At 36.9% G+C, this 15,662-nt stretch overlaps 1 protein-coding gene across 1 annotated transcript in view; it reads left to right on the top strand.

Moving 5' to 3' along the window:
• The first annotated feature begins 1,106 nt into the window (after window positions 1–1,106).
• LOC109103748 (synergin gamma-like) overlaps window positions 1,107–15,662 on the top strand; it is a 43,298-nt gene continuing 28,742 nt past the window's right edge. The window contains 8 exon segments of the mRNA XM_042771033.1: window positions 1,107–1,216; window positions 5,705–5,745; window positions 5,862–5,998; window positions 6,104–6,231; window positions 6,309–6,414; window positions 6,789–6,900; window positions 14,520–14,594; window positions 14,692–14,888. Of these exon segments, the coding sequence (XP_042626967.1) occupies window positions 1,182–1,216; window positions 5,705–5,745; window positions 5,862–5,998; window positions 6,104–6,231; window positions 6,309–6,414; window positions 6,789–6,900; window positions 14,520–14,594; window positions 14,692–14,888 (831 nt within the window). The 5' untranslated portion in view covers window positions 1,107–1,181.

Below are 15,662 nucleotides of genomic sequence, written 5' to 3'. Positions count from 1 at the left end.
CAAGATATAACATACATAGGTTACTACAAAACTGATCAACCAGTGTTAGGTAACTACTTTATTGATACCATTATATACAACTTATTTTATTTAAAAAAAAAAAAAAAAAAAAAAAATTTTAAAAAAAAATTAAAAATTAAAAAAATAAAACAAAATTACTAAAATGTTAAGTAAAATAAAAATCTAAAATATAAAGAAGAAGAAACTAGCTTGACATATTAGTAAAACTATGATAGTACATCAATGATAATAAAATAACACCTGATCACATAAAGCAGAATTTTAAACTATACTTAGTCATGTTCCATATTTTTGTTTTCATTTTATAAGCAAGTGCATATAAAATGAAAACGGAAAAAAATTAAAAATAAATACATTATAAATAGAAATAGTACATTCACACAGTTCATCAATATCCAAAACAACCAGTCAGTGAAACAAACCATAAACTGCTTATTGGTTTGACAGGTTGACAGCAGCTGGAAGACTTGAAGCAAAGGTGGCAGAGAGGAATAAAAAAGTCATTATTAATCACTCATTGTTCCACGTCTATTAAGGGGAAGCACTGTGCATTCAGATGAAATCATTACAGCTGAGAAACTGTATGTAAACAGACATTTTCACGACCCCACAAACTGTGTGAGAGGAATTTATCATTCCTGCCTTTGTGATGCTTTGGTAGTTTATTGATCGATTCTCTACACAGACCCACATTGTGGATTTTGCCATGAGAATGGATGCAGCTGACTATTTGTTGAAAAACAAAGATAAAACTCAGGCAGACAAACACTACAATGGCTCCATCTCCTGTGCAATATAGTAACTACAACGATCGCAAGTGTGCGAACCAAACTGTGCTATTTACAAAACACTGAAATGACAATAACATGTAAGATACACACAGTACAAAAACTTAAATCTGTACAGACGAAAAGGACTAATGTCAACGTTTATCATTATACAATATAAGAAAACAATATTTTTAAACTATAAGACGAATCGTAAAATTAATTAATAAATAATAAGTATTAAATGCAATGCACCAGTTTAAATGTTTTTAATCATTATTTCAGTCTTGATTAAGACGCAATAACACGTTAAGGTGACGCAGTTGTTGGCGTGACCCGGAAGTTGCGCACGTCTCGCCTCTCGGGTGACGTCACTTCATTGAGCTGTGTAAGATGGCGCTTCGGCCCGGATCAGGTGGAGGTGGCAGGTACGGAATTTCACACTTTTACTCTTTGCTATCTATTTGTCGCTGTATGTATACACCCGCTAAAGTCAGTACATGTTAATCTGCGAGTCTGTTTGGAAATGTAGCCGCTGGTCCCGCACAGCTTCACTTTATTTAGCGCTCCGTCTGCAGTGTTAATGGCTGTGATGGTCATGTGACGTCAGAATGACCAACCGTCACATTTATATCCGTTTCTATTTCTTAGGATACATAACGATATTGACGCTCAAACATGATTAAACCGCTTGTCAACCGGCTGACAACCTCCCAGAAATGGCCCATTTATTGTCCGAGTCTCAAAACCTAGTGAACTGCCTTCATAAACAGCATCTTTGGGGTTTATAGGATTGCTCGAGCGCTCTAATCGTTGATGACGCCTTAATAATATATTCACTCGCAGTGTTTCCAGTCCACACCAAATGTTTTGCAGCCTTTCCTTATTATATAGTAGATAATACAACGTACACGTATTAATGTGTTTTTGTCCCCTCTTGTAAGCATCTTTAACGTCACGTTTTTATATGAAAAACTGGGCAGTATAATTACTGATAATGTTATAAGTTTCGCAAACCCTGGCTACACACAATTTCGAGCGAATATTGCAGTTCAGTGAGTCAAGTGTTGATTCGTTTAGTTAAATCTGTTATTGATTCGTAAAGCTTTCTGAGTTTGGTAGCTGATACTTGTGTTTTTTAGTAGTTAGTTAAAAGAACAGGACCCAAAGAAACATATGAACAACAACTAAACTTCAAACATGCCCAAAAAAGTTTGTTTTTGCGTGCAACCCAAAGAAAGTGAGGAACCACTGCTAAACTTCTAACATGCCCAAAATATTCAATTCGAATATTTGAAAGTGTCCATTCTGAGAAAATTTCATTTCAGTTGAATATTCAGACATTTCAGTTAATCCATGCTCCCAAAAACTTAAATCTGAATGTTGATGTGCAAAAATGTAATCAGATTCGAACATTCAACACACTCATATGTGTCCGAAATTTGATTAAAATTGTAATGATGTCCAAAAAAATTGATTTAAAAAGTGCTGTCTAGGTTGGCAATTCACTGGGTTTTGATAATGTCTCTGCAAGACCAGTATACTCTACCGTTGAGATGGTAAGCAGCTTCGGAGGGTGTTATTCATTGTTTCCTGGAAGGTGATAAACATCTCAGATTCTGCACATTCATATCAAGGTTAAAAGGGAGGATAGACCAGACCAGAGCCATCCTGACCAGCATGATTTATGTTTGCAGATGAGACATCAGGTTCTGACTGTGATGGGAATCTTGACAGCTCCAATAATTATTCATATCTGTACTGGAACTGCAGTGCTGCATTCTTTGTTGCTTATGTAGGTGACTGGATCAACATCGTATCACCCTCATGGGTGTCACTGAGCTTACAGATTTTGATGTCAGGTCAGGAAGGCGCTTTGAATGTATCATAAAGTAGACCACGTAACTGTCAGAAAGGATCAAAAGGCCAGCTTCATGTTTTATTTACCTAAAGGGCTTTAGTCTTTGCTGAACTGCTTGAATAATGAATGTGTAGTTTCAAACGGTGCGGCACTAGGTAATGCTGATACCTGCGGTGAAACTAAATAACCACAGGACTCTACACAGGGCTGTTTTATAAAAGTTCAACAGCATAATCCGAATTTACTTGGTATAACTTTGTCATGTGTTTTGGCACTTCTCTAAATGATGAGGAACGGGCTCATGTGATGTCAGTGACATATGAAATGCTGTTTAGCTGCTTAAGCTGTATATTAAAAGAGGATAAAATTGTAAATTGTGTATAAGAATTAGATTTCTTTGCAATTTTAAGATAATTATATAAACAGGATTTAGCAGTTTGCGGAAGAAACAGCTCTATGAAGTTCTATTGAAGATTCGGTCTGGTGGCTAAAGCTGTAATGGGCATCTTGCATATGGCTGCGTCTCTCAAACAGCTGCAGTGGAGTGCATGGGGAGTTTATTGGAACAGGTGTAACTGTATTGTTGCTTATCAGGTCTGAGAGTTCAGAAAAAAGGACTGAAGACTGCAATGTCAGAGATGCAATCTGTTATTCTGTTTGAAAGTCACTAAATAAATAAGCCTACGGACCCAACACAAAGATTTTGACAGTTCTGAAATTCAAAGGTAAGAGCTGGTTTTCTGTGACAGCATAAAAAGTATTTAGGGACTCTTGCATTTTTGTGGTTTGTATCCAATTTAAAGTATTCATTGGTTAAAAAAAGGTGGATTGAATGTGAAGTATTCAAGCTAGGCTCATTGGGAAAATGTGCCTCTACCTAAATTTATGCACCCAGTTCACTGCAGTTGAAATGAAATGAACACCAGAGTAAGTAAAACACCAACAGCCTTTATTAATTTTCTCACAAATTGTGATCACTGGAAGAGATTATTTTTGCATTTATTTGCACAATACTATATTTTCTTGATGATTGCAACACATAACCAGCTCCATATTTATGGCTTGTCTGTAGTAAATTTGCTTGATACCTCACCTGGTAAAGCATTGCACTTGTGATGAGGAGCGCTCTGGTATGAGTCATGACATTCGAATATACAGTGATTTATGAAAAAGTGAAAGAAAAAAAATTGCCTTGTTCATCCTGGAATTAAAATTCTGCCAACACCTTAACATCATTGATTGATTTTCTTTTCTTCCAAAACACTAACATCATTTATTTCACTGGAATTAAAATTCTGCCAACACCTTAACATCATTGATTGCATATTATTTTCTTTTTTTGTGAAACACTTTTTTTTTTTTTTTTTACGTTCAATAATTTGCAAATTTGCCGTAATAATGTCAAATTATCTTAATTTGAAAGCTTTTGTCAGCAAGTATTGATGTGATTAATTTTATTAAATTATTATTACAATTAACTAGTGGATTGAATTCTTATTTATTAATAAATAAGAATACATGAAAATTGAATATGTTCAAGCAATACAGTTACATTTGAGAGCTGTGATGGAGAGTTAGTCTGAATTAAAATCAAAGACGTTTGTGAATCAAAGACTAGGAGATTTTTGATTGCCTAATCAGTTTTGATGGTCAGCACTTTACTATTATGAATTAATAGGATGAGATTAGGAAGATATTTGGTGGAAGTCCATTTGGAAAAGCATTTTTTTTTTTATATATAATGGTTTGCAGTTTATGCCAGTTTATTGTCAATCTGCATAATGTTGAAAGACTTATAAATAAAATGTTGTAGTGTCTTCTTGGTGTACCTAGTCTGTTATCGGGTAAATAGCTCTGTATAAGTGTTATACAGTCATTGATATTCTGTATCAAAGCTGTATTTACATTTGTTTCTCAAAGACATTTCCTGTCAGTAAAGCTCATTGTCAGGTTTTGTGGGGATAACAGGGTTTGCTCATGGATGGATGGATGAATGTTGGCACGCAGTAACAGTTAAAAATGGTGGATAGACGTGATCTTCCCAGCCTGATGTCACAGCCGATCTCTCTTTGAATGTTAATCTGCTTTAATCCAGTGTTTTATTTTTTTCTTCTCCCTCTGTTGTATCTCAGTGTCTGTGAGTGCTGTAAAGTCGTGAGCCTGCAGGCGAACAGATGCAACAGACAGACAGATCGCTCTGAGCCAGAGAGCCTCAGTGGAGTTTTAGCCCACATTTCAGACTATTGGCAAAGCAAACAAAACTATGCAAACTCTGGATGAGTTACTTCTTTAAGTATTCAGTTAAGACACCAAATATGAAATAGGCTAGTACAAGAGTCCTAAGTTTTAATACAACAAGAAATCTGTATTTTCCTCAACAGTGCTTTTTGAATACTTTGTCCCTTAAATAAAAGGAGTACCTTTTTATCATGTACAATGTACCATAGTAATTCCATAGTATTTAAGTATCTTTAAATTAATATTGTAATTATTCAGTAGATAGTCACCTAAGGGGCAACAAGCTGCCTCTCGATATTTCATCCAAACAAATTTTACGTATTGCTACTCTAGGATAATTTTGGTCAATGTGAAGTGCATCCACATTGCTGTCAGTTTTTGATTAAAAATGTTGTCCTTTGCCAGTATCATTAAAGTTTAGCCTTGCTTGTTTTATATTACTTTTTGTAGCTTCTCCCACTGATAAGTGTGTTTGTTAAATTCTACTTCATGCCTTCTTTCCATATGGATAAGGATAATTTATTTTTTTTTAGCTGAGAAAACAACATAATGGACTGGCAATATTGCAATGATTTTGATTTTCACTGCGGTGCAACGACTTGAAGAGCCTTGTAGAATAATGGACTTGGGCTGTTTCATAAATGTTTTCTCCATTGTATGATTAATTGGATGCCTTTAGTTAAAATTTCCCTCTGCCTCTTGAATGCGGAGGGCAATTGTGTAAAGTCATTAACTTCACACTGAAGTGAGCTTCAGGGGTTTGAAATAGGCAGCCTGCTAAATGACTACAATATTGAATGTGTCTTTTCTATTCTAGTTTTATGTACCCTGTAGGAGGGGGCATTGGACCACCACAAGGTAAGCAGCTGACATTTTGTCTATATTTTGCCTATATTTTGTTGGATAAGTTTATCCAGTATAACATTTAAATGGAAAAAATGTTTGTTGTTAAATTTGTCATTTTCTAATGGCAGGAATGATGCCCATGCAGCAGCAACAGCAACAGCAGCAGCAGCAGGGCTTCCCCATGGTCCAGGTCATGCAGCACAACATGCAAGGCATGATGGGAATGAATTTTGGAGCACAGATGCCTGGTGCCATGCCAATACAGGTTTGACTTAGAAGCACCTAAAGATATATTAGCCATCAAAAAGTTGGACACCAGAAGCACTCTTATCACTGAGGTGTCATCATTGATTTTCTCTCATGTTTCTAGGGTGGGATGGCGATGGGCATGCAGACTCCTGGGATGCAGTTCATGGGTCAGCCTCAGTTCATGGGCATGAGGGGCCCAGGGCCACAGTTCCCTGCGGACCTACAGAAGCAGATGGCGGAGGAGCATCAGTAAGGTTTTACATATTTACACTGCCGTAAAGTTGTTTGTACACCAGAACTCGTCTCTGATCAGTGTGTGTCCATAGGAAACGTCTGGAGCAGCAGCAGCGGATGCTGGAGGAGGACCGGAAGAGAAGACAGTTTGAGGAGCAGAAACAGAAACTACGCCTACTGAGCAGTGTCAAACCCAAAGTGAGCAAAAATGATTCTCTGTGTAATCGATGTCTTTAATAATTACTTGATTATTAATAATTAATTATGAACTTTTCACTTTTCAATTTTCTATTTTCATTTTCACATCATCAATCCATATAAATTTAGTAATATTTTTTAAGTTATTTTGTCATTTATTTTTAAATATCTATATAGTTTTTTAAAATTAATTTAAATTTAGATTTAGCATACTGAAGTGTACTTACTATATACTAAAATTAAAACCATAAAAAACTTCTGTTATTTGAAATAAAATATATGTTTTTTGTACTTTTAGTATTACTTAACTATAATAACCTTGCACCAAACACAAAACCAACCAAACTCCAAACTAAATTGCTATTTTTGTACAGACTGGGGAGAAGAGTCGTGACGATGCCTTAGAGGCCATCAAGGGAAATCTGGATGGGTTCAGCAGAGATGCCAAGATGCATCCAACACCATCTTCACAGTCTAAGAAACCAGGTACATCCAGTGACACGTTCCAGCTGCCTGATTGCCTTCTGGCCATTTGCTTTTCAAGTCCCTGCTCATGACGTCAAGGGTCAACATCAGTGGCCCAGACAGCTTCTGACAAGGCCACTGTGACTGTCAAGCGCTGAAGGACATTACCAGTGATACACTCACACACTGTTAAAGGGATAGTTCACCCAAAAATAAAAATCCTGTCATCGTTTACTCACACTCATCTCTTTCAAATCCCATGACTTTCTTTTCCTGTGGAACACAAAAGGAAGATTTTGTAGAATTGTACTGGATGCTGTTTTCTGTGCTAGTCACACAGATTTGGGCTGATATGAGGGTACATTTTCATTTTTGGGTGAACTATCCCTCTAAAGAATTCTATTGTCACAACGCAAACACACCACATCTTTATCATAGAGCCAAATAGATTTTTTTTCCCCCAGCAGCTACCAGGAGTCCCTCCAGATGTCAGAACTGCCAACCTGTATGCATTTTGTGTAGCGGGTATGCATTTTAACCTCAAAGTACACTGGTGCGTATTGTCACCCTAAAATATGCTAAAACCTGGCGATACCTCTGTGCATGCACAGTACTCAAACCAAGCAACAGCAAAAGAAGAGTTCAACCAATCAGAGTGCTGAGTTCATTCCCCAAATAACAAGTGGTGAGGATTGATAAATGTGTAATGCCTGTCATTAAAAATAGAATGCAAATCGACAGAAACACAAAATCCCACTCGATTCCTCCTCCACTCCCGCCATCTGATTTCTTACAGTAGTCATTTTTTTCCTTCAGTTTTCCATTAAAATTTTTTTTGTTTTATTTATCACTGAACTGGCCCTGTTTGTGTGTCCGTAAGCCTAATTGCTAAGATGAGGAAACTCCTCCCCGCTTATGACGTGCATTTGAAAAAGCAACACATGCAGTAAAGACCAATGACTTGTAATGAGAAGTGTTTCTAAACCTGCTGTCCAACAAAAGAGAACATTATAACATGCCTTTATAACATCCACAACATCAGTCGAGTGTTTGAAATAACGTCCTTTTGTGATCTGATATGTCATCTTATTACAAAATAAACATAATTATTATGAAAATACTCAAGATGGCTTGAAGAAATTTTAAACTATACATCATCGCAGTCAAGTGTTTATTGTCTTAATGTTTCATCATTCAAAACATTTTTATCTTTTAATTCAGCTACAGCCATAGCTGGATGGCTTTGTCCATATTAGGGATTTCCTGGAACTCATAGGTTTTTTTACTTCTGTGATGCATATGTGGATTTTCTGCTCGAGGCTGCCCTCTGGCTTCCAGTATGAATGATCAGACATTACATGTTTATAGTGCTTACCGTATTTTTCGGACTATAAGTCGCACCTAAGTATAAGTCGCATCAGTCCAAAAATACGTCATGACGAGGAAAAAAACATATATAAGTCGCACTGGACTATAAGTCGCATTTATTTAGAACCAAGAACCAAGAGAAAACATTACCGTCTACAGCCGCGAGAGGGCGCTCTATGCTGCTCAGTGCTCCTGTATATCAGATCGGCTGCATTTTTTACTACTTGCAGTTTGTAATCTGCAGAATAGGATTTTCTTTTTGGGGGCATTTTGCTTGCATTCAGTCTTTCTCAGTTGTCTTTAAGTTAATATTTCAGTTAACAGTTTTCAGTTGTTTTCAGTTAATGTTTTCAGGGGTATGCTACAGGAGCACTGAGCAGCATAAAGCGCCCTCATAGTTTGGCTGGTCCTGCGACTTATCTCTTGGTTCATTTCTCTTGGTTCATGTCAAATTAATTTTGATAAATAAGTCGCACCTGACTATAAGTCGCAGGACCAGCCAAACTATGAAAAAAAGTGCGACTTATAGTCCGGTAATAATGGCCAATCCATTAAAAAAAATACTTCTCTCAAAAGAAATTTAATTTAGATATTAGATAATCCGTGTTTTTCTACAGTGTACAGAAGTGTACTGGAGTTTTAATTAAAGTGAACTTGAACATGAGATTTTTAAAATAGAATTTCAAATCGCAAAAAATAAAATAAATAAATAAAATACTCTGATGTGCCAAGCCATCGGAACTGAAAATCGTTGTTGAAGGTGTGTGTGAATGAGTGCAGACCTGCTTACCGTTGGAAAATATTTAAGATTAAATCTTGTATTTTGCACATTGTGCAATTATGATTTGGACATTTCACATTTTTTTCCAAGGTTGGCAGGTCTGAGATGTTTCTGCTGAGTATTTGCTGTTTCCTCATTTTCCATGTAACGCATTATCCTCCGCTTTCATATTCTTGCAGTTTTACCCCTCACACCTGCAGAATAACAGTGCAGAAGTTCAATATAACTCACTGTGTTTAGTCAACTGCTGCAGTTGTTTCTGCTCGAACTGTTTATTTTTGGAAAGAAGACTAGTAGTCAGGGTTCAAAACCACCTTTGCCATTTGCAGGTGAATTGAGAAAAAAATGAACTGATCATAAATATTTATTAGCTTAATGTCAAGCTTGGGGTCAGTAAGGTTTTGAAAAGTCTCTTTTGCTCATCAGGCTTCATTTTTTTAAATAAAAAATACAAAAACAGATTATTAAATATTATAGCAATTTAAAATAACTGTTTTCTGTTTTAATATATTTAAAAATATAATTTATTCCTCTGATGCAATTTTCAGCATCATTGTTCTGTTCTATAGTGTAACATGATCCTTCAGAAATCATTGTAATATTGCTAATTTGGTGCTAAAAAACTTATCAATGTTGAAAACAATTGTGCTGCTTAATATTTTAAAACAGAAATCTTTTGTACCATTACAAATGTCTTTACGGTCACTTTTGATCAGTTTATTGTGTCCTTGTTGAATAAAAGTATTTCTTTTAAAATATATATATATTACTGACACCAAACTTCTGAATGGTAGTGTATCTAGAAAAAGGTTTTCCTTATCTAATATAAACTTCTAATGGTTCCTTTTGAAATGAAACCTGTTTAAAGAATGGTTTGGTCTTAGATTTGAATCACATGTATCATCAGTCGGAGGTCAGATTGTCATTCTTAAAATTGGACTTAAACCATGTAATGTTGCAGTTTGTTAAAACCAGCTATATGGCAAGTACCTTTGTTTATTCACTCACCAAAGCCAATTTTTACTCTGCTTTGGTTTTAACATTCACATCTCGTTTTATGTCCAGAATGTGACATTTGAAAATAACAGGATATATATATATTAAAAAAAAAAACTAAAAAACATTTTAGCAGAAATTAATTGGATGGTGAGGTATGGATGTTGCATCCCTGGCTGCAGTCAGATAGAATGAGACTTTGCTAAAATAATGCTTAAATAGTTAAGTGATGTTAGCAGAAAAGGAAAGACAAGAATTTTCTTTGGACTAATACTCACTAGTGAATCATTCATGGTAAAACCAGAAAAGAATGTCAAGAGAATAAGGTCAATTTTGCTTTCATGTTGACTTGAATATTAAATATAGTAAGAAATTGAGAAATGTATAAACAAGTAATTTTCCATTGACATTTTCATTGAAAGGTTGCATTTGTTTTTGTAAATTAAAACAGCAGCACCACACCTATTGAAATTCAGTACCCTCCTGTTGTTGTTATAAAACTGTTTATCATTTTTTTTCAGTCTGCCTGTGTGGTCATAGCTCATGATTTGTTTTGTCTGTCTCACTCTCTTGTTTGGTTTTTGCAGACTCATCGCCATCTCATTCCTCTGTCACCTCTCACTCCCTTCCTCCTGCTTTCTCTGATGACGATGATGAGTTTAGTGACTTTGTGCAAGGCCCTTTCGATGCCGCCTCCTCATTCCCCTCTTCATCCCTCCCTCCGTCCTCCCCTTCACTGAGAGCCGCTCACGTTAGCCAGCCATTAGAGACGGGGCCTGGCCAGCATCCCCCTTCCTCCCCTCTCCCTCACACTGTCCCTTCATCTCTCCCTGTCTCACCTGCCATCCAACACTCTTCTGTCATCTCCAGCTCCCAATCTGCATTCCAAGGTAACGCCCCCTCACAGTTTCTCACTTTGTCATACCATGACTTGTTAGCACCCATAATCAGAGGTTAGATGCCATAACTACACTGCTTAGTAATGTTTCTCCATTGTAGCCTATTTGAAAGCAGCAACAGCATACGCCATCGTTCAAAAGTTTGGGGTTCGATGTTTTTTTTTTTTCTTCATGTTTTGAAAAGTCTTTTATGCTCACCAGGGCCACGTTTACTTGATCAAAAACACAGATGAAACAGTAATATTGTGAAATGATGTAACGGTTTAAAGCAACTGTTTTCTAATTTAATATTGTGTTAAATTAGTTTTAATATGTTTTATTTATGTGATGCAAAGCTGAATTTTCAGCATCATTACTTCACATGATCCTTCAGAAATCATTCTAATATTCTGCTCAAGAAACATTTCTTCTTATTAATTTTAATAATAATAAACGTAATACATTTTTCAAAATTCTTTGATTAATATAAAGCTCAAACGAAAAGCATTTATTTGAAATAGAAATGTTTTGTGGCATTATAAATGTCTTTACTGTTGCTTTCGATCAGTTTAATGCATCTTTGCTGTATAACAGTACAAAAGTCTGACCCTAAACTTTTGAACAGTATAAAACAGCATTGAAATTGTATATATATATTGCAGATTTATTCTTATATTATAGTGGATGTTGTACAAATGACAGATTATTGTTATTATTTTTTAATAATACGTTTTTTAATAAATAGTTTTTTGGAGGGTTGTGGTGCTGATGGTTGGTTGGCATAATCTTTCCCTTTAATAAAATATTATTCTGAGAACCACTGCAACTAGTATCAGAAACCACATCAATGAATGAATCTTCTTTTTTTTTTCTGGTTTCAGTAAACTGGTAGATTCTGTTAAAAAAAATAGTTCTTATATTGAACTATGAGTTACGCTCATGTAAGAGAAAAAAGTAGCACATGTCTGGGGTTTTGTGAGCCAGCCAAGCAACTCCCATTGACATAAATATGAATGGTAATGGATATCCTTCAGATCTTTTAAACCTTTTTGCCCATTACCACAGTCTTGCTGTGTTCTTGACGTAGAGTCAAAAGTCTGTCGAGGTTTCTGATTCAGATATGATGGTCACCATCTGTGAGACTTGCACAGTGAATCTGACTCAACTGTCACCCTCCACCTCCCTTCAGTTTTGTCAGGTTGCAGATGGCGTCCCATATGCTCTTATAATTTAAGCTGGAGTTCTATCAGCATACCACACATGCACACTATGCTGATTGTGACAGCGTACTGATAAGGAGCTCACAGTGAAGTCTGCATGGATGCGTGTGATTGATAGTGTTAAAAGCATTTTGACAGAATTTTTGCCAAGTTGTCTATTACCAAAGAAAAAAAATTGATTTGAACTTAGAGATGGTGTTTTCTGAGGGGCATCTACAACTGACTGTGGCTCATAATATTTTGTACCATCAACACACTGTCGTTGAAATAAAATTAGATGCATTCAACTACTTGAACAACATTTATCAGCAAATTGTTCATGCCAAACATTTCCTGTTCCACCTCAGGCACTGTGAAGGGGATCAATGATTAGAATAGTCAGAGGAAAGTGAATAAATTGTTATAATGAAGTGGTTACGTACCCGCCTCTCTTAGACATTTTATCAAAAAAGTCATAGTAGGATAGTATATCTGCTCCAAAAGCTAGTGTGCGGCCTTGCTGTATGTTCCCTACATAGACAATAGAATATATTATGTTGACTCTGACATGGTAATATACATAGTAAGCAACTTCCTGGATTGCATGTGTGCCATACTCCATACTTTGTGCTCAGTACTCTAAAAAGTAAAACATTTAAATAGTATAAAATATATGATAAATTAGTTTTTATTTAAACTTATTTATACTTTATTTAATGACATTTAAGAATTTTTTTTATTCAGCACTTTTCTTGACTTTGTCCACTGTCTTGTTTTAGTTTTTTCATTAATCTTGTTGCAGTGTACTCTGGGATTCTGTATTCTATCCTCTGCAAATGATAATGCAGTGATGTCTTATTTTAAAGACAGAATAATGTTGCCTACCTCATGGGAAAACTTTTGTGTCTGCATCGTACAGTTAGAGCTAAGGTCTTAAACATACACACAGTCATGTTTGGTGATCGTAGTTAAAATGTAAGCTACAACAGTACAATATGGCCTCTGTCCCTAACTGATTCAGGCCCGTCTCTGGAGGAGAAGATGTTCTCATCTTGTGATTTGACAGCTGATAAGAAGGCCCAGGTTAGTTTTAAGCCACGTCAGGCTCTGTCTGAGCTGAGTTCCAGAGCTCAGGTTACAGCCCAGTTTCACAGCAGCACCAGAGCCCGAAACTGGGCCCAAACTCAAGATGACTTCAATTCAGCCTTCATTATAGAGATGGCACCTGAGTCTCTACCCACAACTCAGGCGCCCCCTGCAGCGGACCACCCGCCTGTCCAGCCCACTAGCATCAGCGGTGAGAAGAAAATGTCTGTGATTTCGGTCCCGCCTCTTTTTCAAGCTTCTCAAAATTAACACAACTCGCCGCTCGGGACTTCCTGCCCTGCCTCTATTTGCTAATCATGAGATATACTTGGTTTTGAAGGGCTGATTTCTTATCTTGTTCTTGTTTTAAAAATCTTTCTTGAAATCTTGATGTGATTATACCTAACACTTCTCAATGAATATTCAAGTAACCAAATCCATCCTCTTACTTCAGCTGTCTATGCTAAAGCAGAGCCAAGGCATTAAACGGTAAAATATATGGGCCTAGAGGCTTTACACTTCAAGACAATATTTCTGTCCTGGACATCTAACTGATTTTGCATGTGAACTAAAATACTTGCATATGTGGCTTCATCTCTTAACACATGCTGCTCTATAAATTCATCCGCTTCTATATGGTATTCCCATCTGCACTACACTTTATGTCCCAATTTCTCTGAAATGATGATTCTGGATTATTTAGGGTTACATATCTATTTAATCAAGGGGTGTCCAGTCTTGCTCATGGAGGGCCATCTTTTTTCAGAGTTTGGCTCCTGACACACTTGCATGGAAATTTTTGGACATCTTGAAGACTTTGATTATCCTGTTCAAGTGTGTTTAATTAGGGTTGGAGCAAACTTGGTAAAAAGATGGCTCTCTGGTATAAAGATGGGGGATCAAGTTCATGATTCACTGCTTAGTTGGAGGTTTAATTGCCATAGCCCCATTTTAATCATTTGCCTAATTTACTTCTCCACAGGACTCAGTGTTGGCACAGTTTCCAATGCACACATTGGCAATGCATGTAATGAGATGAGTGTCAGTGCTAATACAAAGCAAAACTCTCTTCTCTGTATGTTGTCAATCTGTTTGTCCTACAAACCCACCAGCTCCGGGCTCAAGACAGCTAAGCTGACGGCAGAAGCAGTGGGAGTCTTTAGTGTATCTGTGCATGGTGTCAGTAGTATATCCGTGCTGAGCTTTTCCAACAGCAGGTGTGGGGGACGTCTGACTGTGCAGTAGGCACATGGGATATATGCTTGATCAGGCACTCTTAGCTTAAGAGTCCACAAACAACATCTTACTGTCTCCATGTCCAATCACAAACAGGTGTGGGCGTCTACCCCCAACAAGACATGCAACCCATGGTGCCATCCTGGTTGTACAATGACTCGCTTATCCCAGGTACTTGCATTGCATCATTGGTTTTTGCATCATTTCATAGTTCTGCAAGTTAATTTTTATATCCCGCTATCTAATGCCAAATGTTTGCTCTTCACAGAGTTGTTCAAGAAGGTCCTTGACTTCACCATGACACCAACAGGTATTGACACAGCCAAACTCTACCCAATTCTAATATCATCGGGTCTGCCACGGGAAGCTCTCGGACAGATCTGGGCCTTGGCCAACCGCACCACACCTGGCAAGCTGACCAAGGAAGAGCTGTACACCGTCCTGGCCTTGATTGGAGTTGCCCAGGTAGTTGCCGAAAATCCATCATTTCAAACATTGCTTTTGTGGATACTCTATTACCAAAAGTATGTAGATTTGCAGTGATGGGAAGTTAGGTGCTACTTAAGGTCAAAGGTGTGGGGATCTTCTTATCTTCCCTTGCTACTCTTGGCAGTTACACTCCTGTGAGTAGAATCTGTAGCTCTTTTAGCAACTCATGGATCCCTTCCAGTAATAATGCATTTGTTATGCAAATTGAAAAGCTCAATGAGGAGCCACTCTTCCAGTGCTTCAGTTTTGTAGAGCAATAAAGAAAGGAAAAGCTCTGGAGGATGCCAGAAATGGCATTGAAAATGGAAGTTGACTTTAATGAATATTTTAGGCAAACAAATCAGACAACCTCAAGGCGTAGGGGGAAATAGACATCTGGATGGAGAAGGAGGTCTATTGTCTGACAGGCCTGCTTTTTAATTTTATTTCCCTGATGAAAGTCATGCCGTAAATTCAGTGTTCCTGCATGAGGTGTGTTGAAGCACTTATGTCTAATAGCTTACTATTAGTCACTATTAATCACTGTTATGTGTAGGGAGAATATCAGCTTTAATTGAGTGTCTTATGTTTATAGCAGTACCTCATTCCTCAGCTTAATGATTGTCAGTAATCAGCATTTATCAGTCAGCTTTCAAGATTCTGTGCTACTTGTTATCATTGACGTTATCATTCTGCTTTAACACTTTGCATTTATAGCTTCTCTTTAAAGATATTTGGTTAACATGGGATGGTATGGTGTACTACAGGGCT

Source organism: Cyprinus carpio, chromosome A15, assembly GCF_018340385.1.
Source record: "Cyprinus carpio isolate SPL01 chromosome A15, ASM1834038v1, whole genome shotgun sequence".
Classification (NCBI taxonomy): domain Eukaryota; kingdom Metazoa; phylum Chordata; class Actinopteri; order Cypriniformes; family Cyprinidae; genus Cyprinus; species Cyprinus carpio.
This window is presented reverse-complemented; position numbering and strand designations above follow the sequence as displayed.